Raw genomic sequence first — 17,765 nt, 5'->3', positions numbered from 1 at the left:
GCGCCAGGTTTGCTGATTTTCATCACTGGCACTGTGTATGCAATGCCTCTGGAAACTGAGGGGGTTAGAACACTTAACCACACAAAACATGGGTCAAATGGCTTTTAACCCCTCAATAAATCAGTGAAATTGCCTGAGAAAAAAGACAAATATTCACTCCTACAAAAGCACAAACAGCATCTGCAGAATTGACTTTGGTAAAGACCAGCGTTAACAATTACATGTTTGTAAAAATGTCACTCTTCTGTATGCAGAACAGGGTCTAACCACAAGGTCAGCGTTAGTGGATGTGCCTATTTGTGCCAGCTACTATAATTATAGATCATATGAGTGGAGGCTCAGAGTGACATGGGTGTTAAAGTAGTAAGCAGTGACAGAGTTACAACACTGCTCCACCCTCACGGATAATTATACAACAATAAATACATCTTAGATGACAGTTGCAGTGTGTGGGTCTTTGAGTGAGGTGAGTCACAGTACCTGAAGGAACTGCATTCAATGATCAATCAAAAGCAGAATCTAGGTGTGAGGGCCAGGATTGAGTATAATTTACCAACTTCACAGGTAGGAAGTGAGAGGCCATATCCTAGGGCAGCTGGCTTGTGGCAGGTAATGCAAATTAAATCTTGTGCTCTCAGGTGAGACTGTCAGAGTGAAAGGTTACACGCGTCACACTGAGATAACAGACTTGTGATCTTATGACTAAACTGAAAATGGGCGAAAGTATTTCTGAGGAATTCCTTTGGATTGTGGATTTAAGTAATACAGTTTTAATAGAGATAAAGCAAACCGTAAACAAGAATGTGGATCAATATGTATTTTTTTATATAAAAAACCTGATAACCTTTATCCCCTGTGATGATATAATAATTATGAAAAAGAAATAAGTCAAGTTGATAAATAAAGTCGACAAATATATTTTCCCCCCGTTAATGGACACTGAAAGGACTACACAGCACACACCAGTGTTTAACTGTTGGCCCAATCTTCAAAGTCTTAAGTTGTTGTTTACGTATTTCTGAATGTGCTTATTACTATGTAATCAGGTCAGCGCTCGTTTGTGTAAAAATGTCTGGAGTTGTATCCTGAAGTCATATTTGTTGAAAGTTTTACAAGAAAGGGGAACTCTCAGTGCAGTGGAGTAAAAACTTCATCAGAATTATAATGTGCTTATTAAATAATCAAAACGCACTCTTTCATGTCTTTCATGCATGGTGCACATCACTGGAGGGATTCTGTGCACTGAAGCCATTGGGGTTACAAGTAGCTCGCTGACTGGCTAGATAATCAATGTTACACATTACCAAAATGCTGCGATGCTTTTAGTCGTCTTTCAACACAGAAGAATGGAGATTTAAAGAGGTTTGAAGTAAAACAACAGGAAGTGTCCACATTATCCTGCTGTATTCCTGGAATTGTCTGTGGGCATCCATGCTGAGTAAAGGAAAGAAGAAACCCTGGTGTTGTAGATGAAGTTGATACTTATTGATGCATGGTATTTACACTGTATCCCTGTGTATCCCTGTGTTACTGAAGGAAAGTGCCCTGTTCAGAAATAGCTCTACTACTGTTTTAATGATTTCTTTCCAAAAGACATTTTATTGTGGGAAGTAACAGTGCATGGCCTTTTAATCACATAATACCCTTTACATAAAGTGAAGAGTAAAGTGGTGACAAATAGTTAGTTTGACACCAAAACTCTGCAGTGTCATTTCTAAAGCTGCCTGCGTAGAGGAGCCACTCATTCAGACGCACTCGTCACTCTTCATTCACTAAAAGGCGATACTGTCGATGTGTGGTGGCACAAACTATAATAGCCACTTTCCCACTTATCAAAACAGCATTACTCACTTCTCTGCTCAGACCAATGCAAACCATTCTAGCAGCTCATAACGGTATCTTAAATTAAAGGGTTGAGAAGCATTTATTGCCCATAAATACCTTGAGCCCGACTAGAAAAGTAGAAATACAAAGCAGCAAATTGTGATGGGATGATACAACTGAAACACTTAAGTATTTCTGAGTCAGTGTTGTGAAAAGACGAGTGGAAAGCTGAAAAGATAATCAACCCCAGCAGTGGCCCTTAACTCCGCTCAATTGGATGACTAATTACCATGCAAGGCTTGGCCTCCATTTAGAGTTTAGAGTAGAAATAAATTATAGCCTTTGACATGGTTGAATCTTGGTATTTTCAAATAACCGCTTTGCATTTACAAGGAAAAACATGGGAATTCCCTTTTTTTCAACTTGTATGTTTGGCTTTGTTGCAGGAGTACCCATCACAGAAACAAGAGTTCACCCAATCTACCGTACCGTTTTAATTTCTATAAAAGAATAATATGACTGCTTTGATGACTTTTATTCATCACTGCTCTGACTTTTAATGGAGTAGTATAGTAATAGTATAAACCATGACATCCTAAAATTACTCTTTTATTGTCATTTTAAATATAAAAGCACACTTTAAATTGAAAATTAAAACTAATGGTAAGGTCGGGACTGCAGTGGCCCTAGTCAATGGTAAAAAAAGTTTGTTTTTTTACTTCCCATCTAATTGCCACACGTCAGAATTTTCCAAACATTTCCCCTCACACCCAATTTAGCTCTTAGTTAAATTAACAGACCATTTACTCATTTGGATAGAATGCAGGTAATGTCAATAGAGAAACTTTGCAAAAATGCACAAGTTTCAGTCTTGAGCGTTAGCATGAAATCCGATCTTATAATTAAATGTGTTTTTTGTTCATATTTGCTGGCTATGTGGGAAAGTTGCAATCTTTTTACAGTTTAATAGGTGAGACCAACAATCGATTACAGCAATCAAATTAGTGGCAGCCTACATTCTGCTCAGTTCCCTGTATTGCTGAGGTGTGCACCAATAAATTTAGAATTGCATACACGTCAAAGTTAAACACATTTAGATATTAATGCAATTAACTAACTTGGAATTTGGGGAGATCTCTGGCCTTACACAGATTTTAAGTTGCTGTATTGTTCATAAACTGACTCATAGGTTACTAGCTCTGACTCACAGGTCTCATTAACAATCAAGAATCAATATTGTGACCTATTAAAGAGAAAAACACCCTCATAAATAATTCCTTTCATTACTATGGCAGGAGGACAGTCAAGTCAAGAGGAAAGTCAATAATTGTTGAACATGCTCCAAATGCACAAGCATGAGAACAATGACTCAAATATTGTGTATTCTTTCTCTATTGCGAAGCAGAAAAAAATGTGTTCTTACCTTTGTCCATTGTACTTTGGGTGTAGGTGTAGAATTTCTTGTACACTGGAAAGAAAGACAAAACATGATTGTTAAATCTCTGCATTTCAAGTTATAATTCTGTGAACTATATGATTCTTTTACAAATATAGCAAAGCTGAGTATCAACAGATTGGATTGTGTAGTGGTGGCAAATAGAGATAAATATCCTATTATTGGTCCTTTCCTCAGAGACAGAGCTGCTCTGTTTAGTCTCTTCCCCTCTTAAATCCAACAATCCTAATTCCCTCACACCATAACGCTATAACAAGTTGCAAATCGGGAGTTTGCAGGCTGGCGTACCAACAGGAAGCAGAGGGATGAGAGAGACGTCAAAGTGGTAATTAAATCAGTGTTGTCGTTCGTTAGCACTCCGAGAGGGGACCTTGTGGATAACAAGCAACGGGGCAATAGGCAGAATGAAGAGTGTGAAATGATAAGGGAACATGAACAGACAGCAGCCGCGGCCCTCCTCAAAGGAGTAGGACAACATGGCTGTCATCAACCATTTTGTTCTCATCATTAACACTACAATAGCACTGGCTTGAAGTCCCCTTATAACCTAATTGACCAAAATTGGGATTCAGCATTAAGTCAAACTTTACACTTTATAGTTTAATCCATATGTTCAGAGGTTTGCATGAGATTATAATGACTTTTTTTTCTTAATCCTCAGGAATTGCTGGCACCCCAGTGATCTTCAACGTGAATGGAGACGCTCCCGGTCGCTATGAAATCTACCAATACCAGTTGAAAAATAATACCCCGGAATACAAGATCATTGGGCACTGGACAGATCAGCTTCACTTGGATGTATGGTCACCTGAAATATTCATTGAGTCATCTTTTAAACCTAATTTGCCAGAGTTTTAGGAAATAATGAGAGAACAGATGGGTTGTTGTGCCGGCTATCGTGTAATATGCACATCAAACTTCAACAGTGAGCCAGATTCATTAATGAGACGCCCCCAAATTGACTTTTTTGCATTCCATTATCAAAGCGACTCATTTGGTTTTGACAAGAAATACAAAGCAAATGTCAATGAAATTAACATATGCTGCTCCACCAAATGGGAAGATCAGTTTATCACAGGCATAAGATAACATTTGTGACAAAATGCATCGGTTACAGCAAGAAAATACATATATAAAATCAGAGCAATTCTTATGCATGGTGACACAAATTACGGCTTTCTGCATTCATCTTCGCACAATTGCCGCTTTTAAAAACAGATAACGTTAAATGCATCTCATATATGTCAGGCTTTATAGGTCAGCGGTTTAGTGATATAATAAATCATCTTCTCCCTTGCAAAGTTTAACATTTATAAACATACAGGCTAACTAATAATGTCGGTGAACCCAGAGTGTGCATATTCACAACATTTCCACTGAAGATTATGCTAATATGATTAGGTGTCAAGGGGAGCAAAAAGACCAGGGCATCTTTTCACATTAGCCTTAGTTTGACATTGGCCTTCATTTGTGCGTTATACAACAGCTTCCACGACAGCAGCAACATACACTAAGTTCTGTACAGAATGCACAGAATCAATTACAGTACATGAGGCCCCAGGCATTCTTATTATGATCTAGCACATATAGTAGGTGTGCCATTAAGTTATTGTAGACGTCAATGTCCCGACTTCCTTCTGCACACAGATTCACTTAACAGCTTTGCCTGGCAGAGAGCTCCAAGGAAAATCAAGAGTGCCATATGGACATATCATTTTTTTAGATACAAAACCAATCATCCAATCTACCCAGATGTTTATTTGAATAATTGAATATACTCTATCCCTTACCCAACCCTATTCCACTTAATAAGGTCTCTTAAGCAAACCGCATCATATTAAAAATGAATAACACCAGTGCAACAACACAGGCATATGGTACTGCGTAGCATTGTGTTGACACAACAGTATCACACGGCCACACAGTATTTACTTGTCTTTTTTCATGCAAGTACAACATGCTTTGTAAGTAATTAAAAAGGAAAGTAGTTGGTGGTTAAATAATAATTCAATGTGCGCACACAGTAATGTCTTGATTTAACAAGACTGCTGATTTCAAGTGGTGAAAACCCCATTTACTGTTTTCCCCTTCTTTCATTGCAATGTTGTTTGTGTACTTATCTTCTTGAGTCTTAATTAAATTGCATCCTCATGCATTATGCATTGAACCACTTAATACGGAACTAGTTAAACAATATGCAGTAAATTGTCCCAATGTTTTGGCTACGCTAACCCAGAAAAGCTACTTTAATCCTATTTTCAAGCACTTTTTTAGTCTGATTATGAGCTCGTCCCAAAGCAACGCTGTCAGGTCACACAGTGCTTATTTCCTTGTCTTAGGTTTAATGGATGTGAGTAAATCAACTTGAGTATAATGAAGTGGAATAAACTAATCATTTCTGTAAATTCCTCTTCCTCGTGCAACACGCAGATCAATGACATGCAGTGGCCTGGTGGCACAAGGGAAGTCCCATCCTCTATCTGCAGCCAACCCTGCCGACCCGGGCAGCGCAAAAAGACAGTGAAGGGAATCCCATGCTGCTGGCACTGTGAGAACTGTGACGGTTACCAGTACCAAGCAGACACCTACACCTGCAAGATGTGCCGCTTTGATTTAAGGCCGAATGCGAACCACACTGGCTGCGATTCTATCCCAATTGTCAAGCTGGAGTGGAGCTCTCCTTGGGCAGTCATCCCTGTCCTCATTGCCGTCCTGGGCATCATGGCTACTCTGTTTGTGGTGCTCACCTTTATACGTTACAACGACACACCAATTGTTAAGGCATCAGGCCGGGAACTCAGCTATGTGCTCCTGACAGGTATCTTTTTGTGCTATGCGACGACTTTCCTAATGATCTCTGCCCCTGATGTGGTTATTTGCTCACTGCGAAGGATTTTCCTGGGCCTTGGTATGAGCATCAGCTATGCAGCGCTGCTCACCAAAACAAATCGGATCTACAGAATCTTCGAGCAGGGGAAAATGTCAGTGAGCGCCCCTCGATTCATCTCTCCGGCCTCCCAGTTAGTCATCACTTTCAGCCTGATATCAGTGCAGCTCCTCGGGGTCTGTATTTGGTTTGGTGTCGACCCTTCACAAGCCATCATCGACTACGAGGACCAGCGTACATCCAATCCTAAAATGGCCCGTGGTGTTCTGAAATGTGATATATCAGACCTGTCACTTATCTGCCTGTTAGGGTATAGCATGCTGCTGATGGTCACCTGCACAGTCTATGCTATCAAGACCAGAGGGGTTCCTGAGACATTTAATGAGGCCAAACCCATTGGCTTCACCATGTACACCACCTGCATCGTATGGCTCGCCTTCATCCCCATCTTCTTTGGGACCTCACAGTCAGCAGAAAAGGTAAATGAAATACATAAAAAAACTTTTTTACTATTTATCATTTTAGATCTGTGCACATATTGTTACTTAAGATATCCCAGCAGTGACAGATGCAAATCCCCGCGAGTCCCTATAGCAAACACATAATTGCCCGTTAGTCGTGAATTTTGGGGTTCCTATATATTCCCTGAGCTCTTCATTGTTCATCCTTCAAAAACAGCCACTCAAATGATGTTGTATAGCATCCGCCTCTTGTGTTTGTGGATGCGGGCACTGCTCATCATGAGATGTTGGGCTTTCTGCTCCTCTGTCAGAGTTGCAGGGCTTTTAGAGCCGACTCGTGAGCATAATTCATTATAGCTCAATTTTGTTGGGATATGTTTTCTTTAATCGTGTTTCTGTGCACGTTTAATTCATATTCACGGAATACCAATCACTGCACATTCATGCTCAGAGAAATAGATTGTGCCAAGTAGCATAACTCAGTGAAAATGACTGGTTGTTGATGTTTCTTGTCAGTTGAAAGTGAATCACTGATTAGCTCTTTCAAGTGCTAATTTTGAGGCTTCTTGAGACAGATATTTAATTAAAATAAGCAGCCTGAAAAGTCAAACCTCGGGATTGCAATAGAAGCATCAGTATGGGATTATTAAGGTGCTGCACAAGAACAGATTTAATTGCAGTGTGCAGCTTTCCAACAAGACAAATTGAAAATGAATTGTATTATCATTAATTGCAGTAGCACCAGCGCTACTAGTAGTTTAGTAGCAGCAGTAGAACTAGCGGTGGTAGTAGTAGTATTATGGCAGCTCATTACCATCTTGGGAGAAATATAAGCCACAGTCCCTTGCTGACAGAAACCCTGTGTGGAGCTGTCATCAGTCTTTCTCTGGCTGACAGCATCAGCCAAGTCAGGAAGCACAGGAGGAAAAATATATCAGGGGAAGTTTGGGAAGAGAGAATGTGGAGAGAGCACAATACTGCAGGTTGAGTCATGATTTTCAGTTTCCTTTGTTTTGAGGTCTGCCATGCTCAATCAATTCAGTTACTACTGCTGCTGCATTTTACTAAAAACACACGTCAACTTTTAAAATCAAGTTGTGTGAAGATCCCATCAAATCCACACTGCCAGACATGTTTCATCACATTTTGTTGGATCAAGGTTCTCCTACCAGTCAGTCTAATGCAAGGGGTGAGCCAACATTTAATAATGTCTCAATAAGCTTCCAAGCGATCCTGGCTGTCTGTCTCTCAGACTTCCCCTCATTCTATTCCTCAAATAACCACCTTGTTGGAATAACGTATACACACATTTAAATTGATCTTACAAATAAATATGGTGCCCCCTGCTTTAACCCAAACTCAACTTCAGGTTCTTAAGGATGGATGTAAGTAGAATAACCCAATAACAACATAAACAGGGTTAGTCCTTGCAATTTATTTTACCATGTAACATTATGGGAACAACTTTCTTAATGTTAGTGTTATTTTCAGTATCTCTTGAAAGCACTTTACTTTAATTTCCCTAGATGGATCTGACCTTTTTTATTCATTATTTATTCATTCATTAAATGTGACCATATGTCCATAATACACAGTCTAGCTGTAGTATGACTCAATAGCCAATTAATATGAAAAAGTCGCCCCTCAAGGAGGTAATAAAAACTCTGTGTAATCTTTTTGAACAAACAGCAGCTACACTGAATTTTGTCCACATTTGTAAAATCCTTAAACAATATCTAGATAATTTTTTCAGCTTGAGGTCCACTTATACACATGCTTTCAGTATAGGTACAGGCAGACTTGCCATCTGTGTGGATAAGGGACACAATGCCTTATAACAAAAAAGGAGCAATCCTGCTTCAAAGAAACTTGATAATGGTTCCCCTGCCGTGGTTTCTGTCCTCGGCCCTGCTCCCTGCTGTTCTGATGGAGCAGATTGGCAATCATATCGACATGTCAGGGAAAATTTATGTCACCAGGGCCAATGGAAGTGGACAGGGGTCTTGGCTCTCCTCACAGAGTGACTCCACTCTGTACTCCAGAGGGGCAGCAATATTGTTCCGAACTCACCCCGGGCCGCGTGTAATCTTCTCAGGAGATTACAACGCTCCCCCTCTATCACTATGGAATGCTGGTGTACTGCTTGCAGGATGATGGAATACAATGCCCCATCACTTTCATTCTGCACTGACATCTGTTTTTCTAACCTGACATGGCTTTAAGGGTGTAATTTGTATCATTCTGCTTCATAAGTTTTATTATTATATCATCATATATTATTGTCATTGTGTGACAGGTAATACATTTTATGTCTGTACATACTTGCAACCAACCTACCTACCAAAACTAGATTCTCTATTTTTTTTAAAGCAGCGTCCTACCTGTAGTATGTGAACATGTATAATTCTGGATTGAATAAGGATCTCAATTGCCTTATTCTAAATGATTTATTATACAAGTGTGAATATCTTATTTTGGGTCAATCAATACAACATGGTAACACAAAGTGACGTTTTCTAATCACTCACAGCTTGGTGTTGGTGTTGTCACTGAATCGCATGTGTAAAAAAAACAAAAAACAAAACAAAACCTGTCAGTATCTTGAATTTAAAGGATAAATGTTGACCACACTCACGTACTAACAACATATGTCATAACCCTACGATGAGAAACACATCATTTCTGAGGTCTGACATGCTTGTGGCTCAGTGCCCTGTGGGCTTTTCCCATGACATACGGCTCAGTCATTTGTGCCTTCTGTGAATGTAATGTCAGACTAAACCTCAGGCAAATCTCTTATGAACAATGTCTGCCAGCTGTGTTTCCAGTACACACCACTGGCTTCCTCACTTGTTCATCTGTTTTAAAGAAACATCCGAGTAGGGGGGTCAATTTCCTTTTTTTGCTCTTGTTTTGTTTGTATTCTGTGCAGTGAGGGACTGAAATGTCAAAGGAGGATCACTGTTAATGCCTAACTTCAAATTCAGTGTGGTTAAACAATGTAATCACCTTGGTGGATTCTAATTGTTTGTTTATGAAATGAAGACACGTTTTCTCTTTGTTTTTTGTGTCAAAGTGCCCTAAAGTCGACACATTTTATCAAAGTCATTTCGAATCCATCGCTCTAACTGTTATTGTGCTGACGTGCTCACGTCTCCGACATTAATACATCACAGCTGGACAGTGTGTACTTTTTGAAGTTATCATGAAAAATCACTTGCAGCCTCTTTTAATAAGCTGTAGGGTGCATCTCCCCATATTTGTCGCCTCGAGCTATAGTATCTGTCTCCTACCCAGCTGTGGGTTGCAGCTGTCATTGTCTTCGCAGAGCAGACAATTCTAATGTTGTTCTATAAAACCTCAAGGCATCTGTACATAGACACCCATCAGGAAGGCTTTCAGCTATACATCATAAACAAACACAAATAAAACTCCAATGAAAGCACAAACAGAGCTCGAGAGTGATGAACCCAGAGCATGAACATAACAGAATATGAATGTTGCCATAAATAGAGTAGCTAATGTACCAATGCTATAGCTCATGATGTGGTTACCGAAATAATGCAGTGATTCAAGAAAGTCTCGGCCTATTGAAAGTGACACTTAATCGTCCAAACCCCATAGAATTCCCTTTGTTGGCTTCTTCATAAGAGAAGAAAAAGACATAGCAGATATGATCAGAGGTCTTTTCTAGATTCATACTGGGCTTAATGTCACACAGCTGTGCTTTGTTTACCTTAACCCAAGATTCTAAAACTGGAATATAAAACAAACCATTTTGCTTTTGTCCCTATTGTCTCTTACAGATGTATATCCAGACCACAACCCTGACCATCTCTGTAAGCCTAAGCGCATCCGTCTCCTTGGGAATGCTCTACATGCCAAAAGTCTATGTAGTTCTCTTCCATCCAGAGCAAAATGTACCTAAACGCAAACGGAGCCTGAAGGCAGTGGTCACTGCGGCCACCATGTCCAACAAGTTCAACCCTAAAGGCAGCCTGAGGCCCAACGGAGAGGCCAAGTCTGAACTCTGTGAAAGTCTTGAAACACAAGGTTGGTATTATTTTTGAGGTTCAAAGAAAGACAGAACAATTGTGTGATCATACATGAGATTGGAGCACAGCTTCATTGATAACTGAAGTGGTATCGGTTGCTATGGTTTCGCCTTGATCATGACCCAGGGCAGGCAACACAAAACTTAAGGAATACAGTTATTTAGTAATCTTATATCCAAGTAATAGATATGATCGATGCAAGGCAAAATGTATGTATCTATAGTCTATTAACTTAAAGGTTCAAGCAAGAACAATCTAAACATTATAGTATAATGTATGAATATATATATCTGTTATTTTTGGAGGTTTCATACATGCTTAAGGTATTGCAGAGATAACTGTTTGACAAATGCAGCGGATATGTTCTCTACTTGACCCAGAGGATTCTACATTTCACAAGAGACGAGAAATGTATTCCAACTTCACTGGATGTGTGAATCAGGTGGTGTGACAGGGGGGCCCCACTCTATCCTGATTTTGAAAGGGAAGATGGTGATGTGTACTTTAGTGTTGGGAAAGAGAACATTTCAATCACTGCGATAAAGATATGAGTAGGCAGTCTCAGTGTGGGGGCAGGATTAAATCAAATCATGCAGCCTCACATGTTCCGAATGTTGAACACTAAGGGACGATGTGGATTAGGGCAGAAACAGCCTGCGCCCACACACTCATCTCAGCCTTTTTTTTCACTCTCTCTGAATGGAGATGGTTATGTCGTCTCCTATTAGAGCCCGGTAACACATGCTGAACCTTGATTCTGTCCCTGTGGTTTGAACTGTGAATCTAACAACTGCTCTTTGTGCTTATGTGTCAGACTATATTGAGGGAGGGGATCCTTGTGAGGGACTTTAGACACTCAGGTAACATGATTGGACGATGACTTTTGCCCTTTTATTATATGCCACCACTTTTCTCCTGTTGATTTCTGCTACTAATGTTCACCTTAAACCCCATGCCTGCCTACACTATGTACAAATCATCCCTGCTGCCCCTGGCAAAAACAGCGCCCTGAATAATAGGGACAGTAATCACGCCCTCACAAATCCACCCTTGACCAGCACACATCAACGTGGATAGACAATATTGGTGCATGTTGGTGTAAATGTCCAATCAGCATAGCAAAGCCTGTTAATGTGAGAAGATGACACCACTCTGCCTGAGTGCAGCAGACAAGCGATAGCCATGTGTCCCCTGTAATTTGTTTCTCTGTTGACAAAAGAAGGAATTTGCTGCAATGGGACAACAACAACAATAAGAGTGAACAGGAAAAGACAGATGGGTCTGTCAGGTCCAATTCTTTCTGGACCATCTATTCTTTATCTTGGCCTCGCAGCACATAAATATTCAAATAAGGTTCATTTATCAAGGCTTCTCTACGAAGAGATGCATTGGATGAAATGGCGAGAACCCCCGCCCCCATTCACACAGCCAGCACGGCACTGACAAACACACAGAAACATGCATTTACCATTTCACATCTCTCCTCTATGGCACTTGTGCTCGTACTCTGGCTTTCAGCTGTCTTTTGATTGGATTCATCCCCTCTGACATATTCAATCAGCTCAGGCTGCTGTGGGCAGATTGGCAGATTGGTGGCGTGATTACCACCACCGGGCATGCTGGCTGAGAAATTGTATTTAAAAGTGACAATCGTTGATACAGTATACACACAGACATACCATCTCTGTGGATACAAGCATGACTTCACACACACACTCAGACACACAAACACTGGAGGTATGAGTGGCAGGTTTGACCAGTTATAAACCGTGACGTTCATGAAGGCTATGATCAGTTCTGCTCTGCCCTCAGGCCATATGCCTTAGAGAATGTGTTTACTTCATAGCCGATAAGAACACTGAACATTGACTTTGAACTCTGAGAAGCATGTTAAGCCATAATAAGATTCATGTAAATTGTTATCTATCAAGTGACCACATTACTTTGCTCAGATGTGGCACGTGTTGGATATGCATCGTTAACATGTGGAAAGGCAAACAAGACTCAATTCAAAGATGCTGCAGGAAGCAATACCTTATAGAATTACTTGTCTTATCATCCATTGCAGCATTTTCTTCACCTCTGTCTCTGAAACTAAACCCCAGTTTGTGAATACAGGTTCACATATCACAAAACACACAGTAAGATTAAAGGACTAAGAAAAAACTCCCTGCCTTTAACATTGTTTATATGCAATAAATGTAATATACAAGTGATAATGTTAAACACAGACTGCTGCATGCTTTGCTTGGTGCACAAAGCTATCTTGGGTCTTTGCATGAGGTAATAGACTTGCATTTGAATGGGCACTATTGCATTTTATACTGTACCACTATTGTGATCTACACGGTTACTCTACAAAGTGCTAATGCTGTATAGATACAATAAGATGAGACTTTTCCCCTGACTTGTGTGGTACAATTGCACATTAATACAAACTTTGCCACAGCCTATGTTGACTTGGTCTGTATCACCATCTTGTTCTTCAGTTTCACAGTGTTGTCTAAAAACTATGAGGTTGTGCATAATCTATATAATCTTGTTTTATTTTACATCATTGCGAGTTTTCAGTGTGCATCCAAATTTCTTAATCGCTTACTTTGCAAATTGGATAGATGTACCTATCAATTGACACAATCTCTCCCCTCTAGGTTGTTTAATAGCAGTAGAATGATTGCACAGACACATATATTTAAAAATGACACTGTTTGATGAATAATTTAACATTCACACACTGGACCTATTGGTTCTCCTGTATGATGAAGTCCATAAACAGAAATCCCCACCAATCTGGACACCACATACACTGAAAGTATACTGATTGACACTTATTTGAATGCCATCCAATGAATTAACCTTTTCCTTCTTTCTCCTACGTCTGAATTTACAGTGTTGGCCTCCAAGCAGACATACATAAGCTACAGTAACCATGCCATCTAAGACACAGACCAACTGCGGAAGCTGAGCAAGGGCCTGCCTGTGGAGTGAGCACCTGATTCTGAGGAACACTGGAAATCTGTTGAAGGACTTGCTAGAACAGCAAGGGGACTGGGTGGAAAGATGGGAATTGTTAGTCCATACATAGAAAGGATGTCATATTTTTCTAGTGAATCAGGTAAAGGCTTGGATGCCAAATGAAATTAGTAGATTGTGGTGAGGGAGATGAGCGATGTCAGTGAGATTGGATAGTTAATTTTCCTCTTGCCACCCTTTCTGAGACATGATAAAAGTGTTGAGCAGTCACATTTCCAGATGCAGGCTGAGTGAAGCACCTGGAGCCTCCGGTTTGTTTTCCTTCTGAAGTGTATAGCACATAATTTCAGCTCGCAATGAGGCTGAATTGTTTGTCTCATTTCAACAAATTACAGGAAAGAAATGTTTTAGCTCGAGTCAAATTCAGGTGACAAGTGGATGCAGTATGGAAATATAGTAATTATTTTTGGTTACCCGCATCAGAATTGGGAGTTTAAAGCTGCAGTATTCTTCAAACTGTACATGCCTTACCACAACCGGTATTCCGAAACGAACTGAGCACATCTGAAACACCTGAAAACAAAGCAGTGGGTCATCCATGTTCCGTATAAATGTTTAATAAAAGCGATGATGAATACCATTATCCTGGCAAACCTAGTGTACAGTCCCAGAGCATGCTTGTGGGAGCATCACGTGTACTGTGCTGTGTTGTCAACGTCTTTGAAATGCAACATTTGTCATGGTTGTCATTCACAGTGGCGATGTCATTTTTAACCATTACCCGCTGGGTTACCCACTGCTAAATAAAGAGTTATCTGAAAGATATCAGAATCCAAACGTACACAAATTACCTTAACACTTTCATATTTTCCACTCCGATGCGCATTCAACCGTAAATGTCAGCGAGGACTTGGAGACTCGACCATGCATACTTGAGACATTCAAGATTTAATGACCCACATTTATCATGTGCTTATAGAAGTCTTTGAACATTCAAGGATTTTGATGAACTGAACTTAAGTTGCCCCATTTATGAAACATTCCTATCAACAAATGCAATGGCCATAATTCTTCATTGTTGCATTTGGCATTCCCTTTATTAAATTACATGTATGGCTTGAAACAACTAAATACAAAATGGTTATGCTCACATGACTATATATTTCTGTATTCCAGTATTCAAGAACTGCACAATTTGTATAGCAGACTTAGTTCCCATCCCTGAGCGGGATAAAATGCTTAATTCTGAATGAATAAAAGATCAAATCAGCCAAGTGTCAGACAAAATCTATTCCTAACACTTGATCCAGGACTTGAGCCCTATTCACCCAGGACTAGTGTTACCTGAGGAACTGTCATTTATTAGAATGAGGGGGTCATAAGTGTTCTCGATCCTCTCCAGGTTTGCTATGTTTTTCCCCTGCTGGATTGAGAATTGGCTGTGGAGGAAATTATTAATGAGACGTTTAATAGCATCTTGGATGCAATTTCGAGAGGCTCATCTATCTGCTCTTTTTAGAGTGGGATCAAGCCCAAAACCATCAACGGGTGCAAAAGATATAGAGATAATTAGACGGAATTCATGCATAACATTTATTAAGAGGACTTTACATTTCAACAAGCTCTTTGGAGCACACACAATAGCCTAGATAAGTTGTTTTTGAATCACTGCTGTAATTCTTTGGATTTGGCAAGTTGGGCTGAAACGCAGATTGGTTATCAGCAGCTCAGCACAAAACACAGATAATTAAATTAGATTGGTAAGTATTTTTTCACATTAAAACAAGTCAACAACAGTTCAGACAACATGGGATTTCTAACTCTATTAGAAAATCTAGTTTGACTATGTTACCATAAATGTCTACTGAGAAATATGACAATTAGACGACCAGCCTCTAAAGCTCTAGAGTGAGGGAAAGCTCAATTCAAGTCCAATTAAGTTTATCCATATAATTGATTTTCAAACAGTTTCTCATTTTAACAGGACTGAGACGTCTGGTCACATGATAAATAAGGGCCAGCATCATTCTTTCTAGCCTCCGTGATCCCACTCGTTTCGTTCTTTCATCAGTCCTGCTGTATTGTCACCCATTTCTTTCACAGTGTAGTTTGCTTTACAGTGCTGTTCAAGTATGTTCAAACACAGGAAAGGAAGGAATTGTATATTTTTCTAAGTGTTTGTAAACTCCATTTGTCTCTAGTCTGTAAAGTAACTCCAGAAAATTGTCTCATTAAATGTTATTCTCAGCAATGCAAAAATCTGTATGTTGCATGTCAAAGACTCATAATAATCATGTGAAGAATTTGTGAGAAAGGTGTAATGTCCAGAGGGAAAACTACTGCAGAGGAGGGATATAAATAACTGACTAACATTTTGGTTTAATTAATGATTCTCCCAGCTTCAACAAAAGTCCAAGGTGTTGCTGCAAATGCTGTTTTTCTCATCATTTGATGAATTTGAATTTGAAGTATTTTGTGGGATTGTTTGTGTTTGTGAAAATGATTATTTCCTGCTTTTTTGCCACACTCCCTTTTATGTTTTTTTCAACACTTTGTCTGTGATAAAAAATAGAATATGTAAGTTCTGACTGAAATTAAATGGCAAGTTAATGTATGTTATTAAAATGGATTGATCATGTCTGCTTTATGTACCGAGTTATTTGAAAAAGAAAAAGTTTAAAAAAGAGAATTACAGTGCCTGGATATTTATGAATTATCTATAGAAAAAAAAATGTGTAGAGCATGTTCATTTTTTATACAAGATATTTCTAATAAAAGATTGTTTTGCTAATAACGTGCTGCCGTCTCTTATTACTGAGCATTCATCAGCAATTCAAAAACAAAATACACAGATTTTCCCTTCAAGAGAAATAAGATATGGTCATCAGCAACATGTAACTAAAGCTGGAAATTAGTTGAAGAAATTAGAAAATTGAGTTTCTTCATTATATCATAAAGTTAAGACGCATAAGCCTTTTTCCCATGTTGTCTTGTGGCATTCATTCAGTGACATCTTCCACTGTGTGAGTGTCACCTGGAGAGTCCAGTTCTTGCTACTGGTTGATCGTTCATCTATCATTATGATTTACAAAGATTTGAAAGGGTGCATTCTGATCACACATTTTTTTTACTGAGTTGGCCTGGGGCTAAGCCTTGGACTTTTCCATCCCCTAGTGAGTGCATTCTGGATATTCCAATTTGCCATTTTCACAGCTAAATCATAAAAGTTGTGTGATTTGCCAGAGGAGAACCTGTCAGGGGACAGGGAGGAGGAATGGATCTCACCATCAATCAGCGATACGTAATTGGAAAGCAGCATGGCGAAGATATCAAGGCCAAAGCTGATAGGTGACTTCTTCAATGAGGTGTACACGTGTCACTGTATTGACAACTGCATGGAAAATGTAATGAAACCTGAATACAAATCACATACACCACATTGCTACATATTACAAAACTGTCAGCATTTCATCAGTAATCAGGAAAGACACAACCTGAACCTCTGTTTAATGGCGGATCGATACGGTCAGCCCCACCTGCAGTCTAAGCCTTGAAGAAATTGAAAAGATATCATACTATCTATAAAAGGTGACAGAATTATGAGATCCTCTAAATGAAAAGTAGAGCTAGTGAAACAATCTTTATTGTGGATTTATTGCAGGGTTGATATTGCCACCTGGGTGATCACTGATGGGGCAGTATCATGAGCGTCAACAGCAGCATGTCACTCTGTAGGTTTCAGATTTAAAGGGAAATTGTCCAAAGAGCTACGACACATATTTACATTTTTAATTAAGTTCTTCCCCCCGTCTGGTTTTGTTGTTCCCAGAATACACCAGTTAAAGCACATACGTCAATGTTTTACATCTATATAGTAACTCTTTAGAGAGTATATAGTGGCTTTAGAGTCTTTAGATTGTCTTTTGTGGTCTACAAATGATCGCATTATAACATTATAACGCATATATACATAGTTTTTCTAGTTAGACCTTGGTACATAAAGATAATCACAAACAAATCAAACAAACTGTTGGTAGCAGTTTTGTATTTTCAGCGAAAACACTAAGATATTGCAATAAATGTTATTGTATTCTATATGAACAGCAGTA

The 17,765-nt window shown here is 39.3% G+C and overlaps 1 protein-coding gene across 1 annotated transcript in view; it reads left to right on the top strand.

Moving 5' to 3' along the window:
* Positions 1-13,623, top strand: part of LOC143013257 (metabotropic glutamate receptor 4-like) — a 90,024-nt gene extending 76,401 nt beyond the window's left edge. Inside the window, exons 7-10 of the mRNA XM_076166814.1 lie at positions 3,942-4,078; positions 5,711-6,646; positions 10,435-10,681; positions 13,574-13,623. Coding sequence (XP_076022929.1) covers positions 3,942-4,078; positions 5,711-6,646; positions 10,435-10,681; positions 13,574-13,623 — 1,370 coding nt within the window. The remainder of the gene's footprint in view (positions 1-3,941; positions 4,079-5,710; positions 6,647-10,434; positions 10,682-13,573) is intronic.
* The last annotated feature ends 4,142 nt before the right edge of the window (positions 13,624-17,765 follow it).

This window comes from Genypterus blacodes, unplaced genomic scaffold (genome assembly GCF_046128005.1).
Source record: "Genypterus blacodes isolate CSIRO-AG114 ecotype Tasmania unplaced genomic scaffold, CSIRO-AGI_Gbla_v1 ptg000156l_1, whole genome shotgun sequence".
Taxonomy (NCBI): domain Eukaryota; kingdom Metazoa; phylum Chordata; class Actinopteri; order Ophidiiformes; family Ophidiidae; genus Genypterus; species Genypterus blacodes.
Note: the sequence above shows the minus strand (reverse complement) of the source record. Positions and strands in the feature narration are given on the sequence as shown.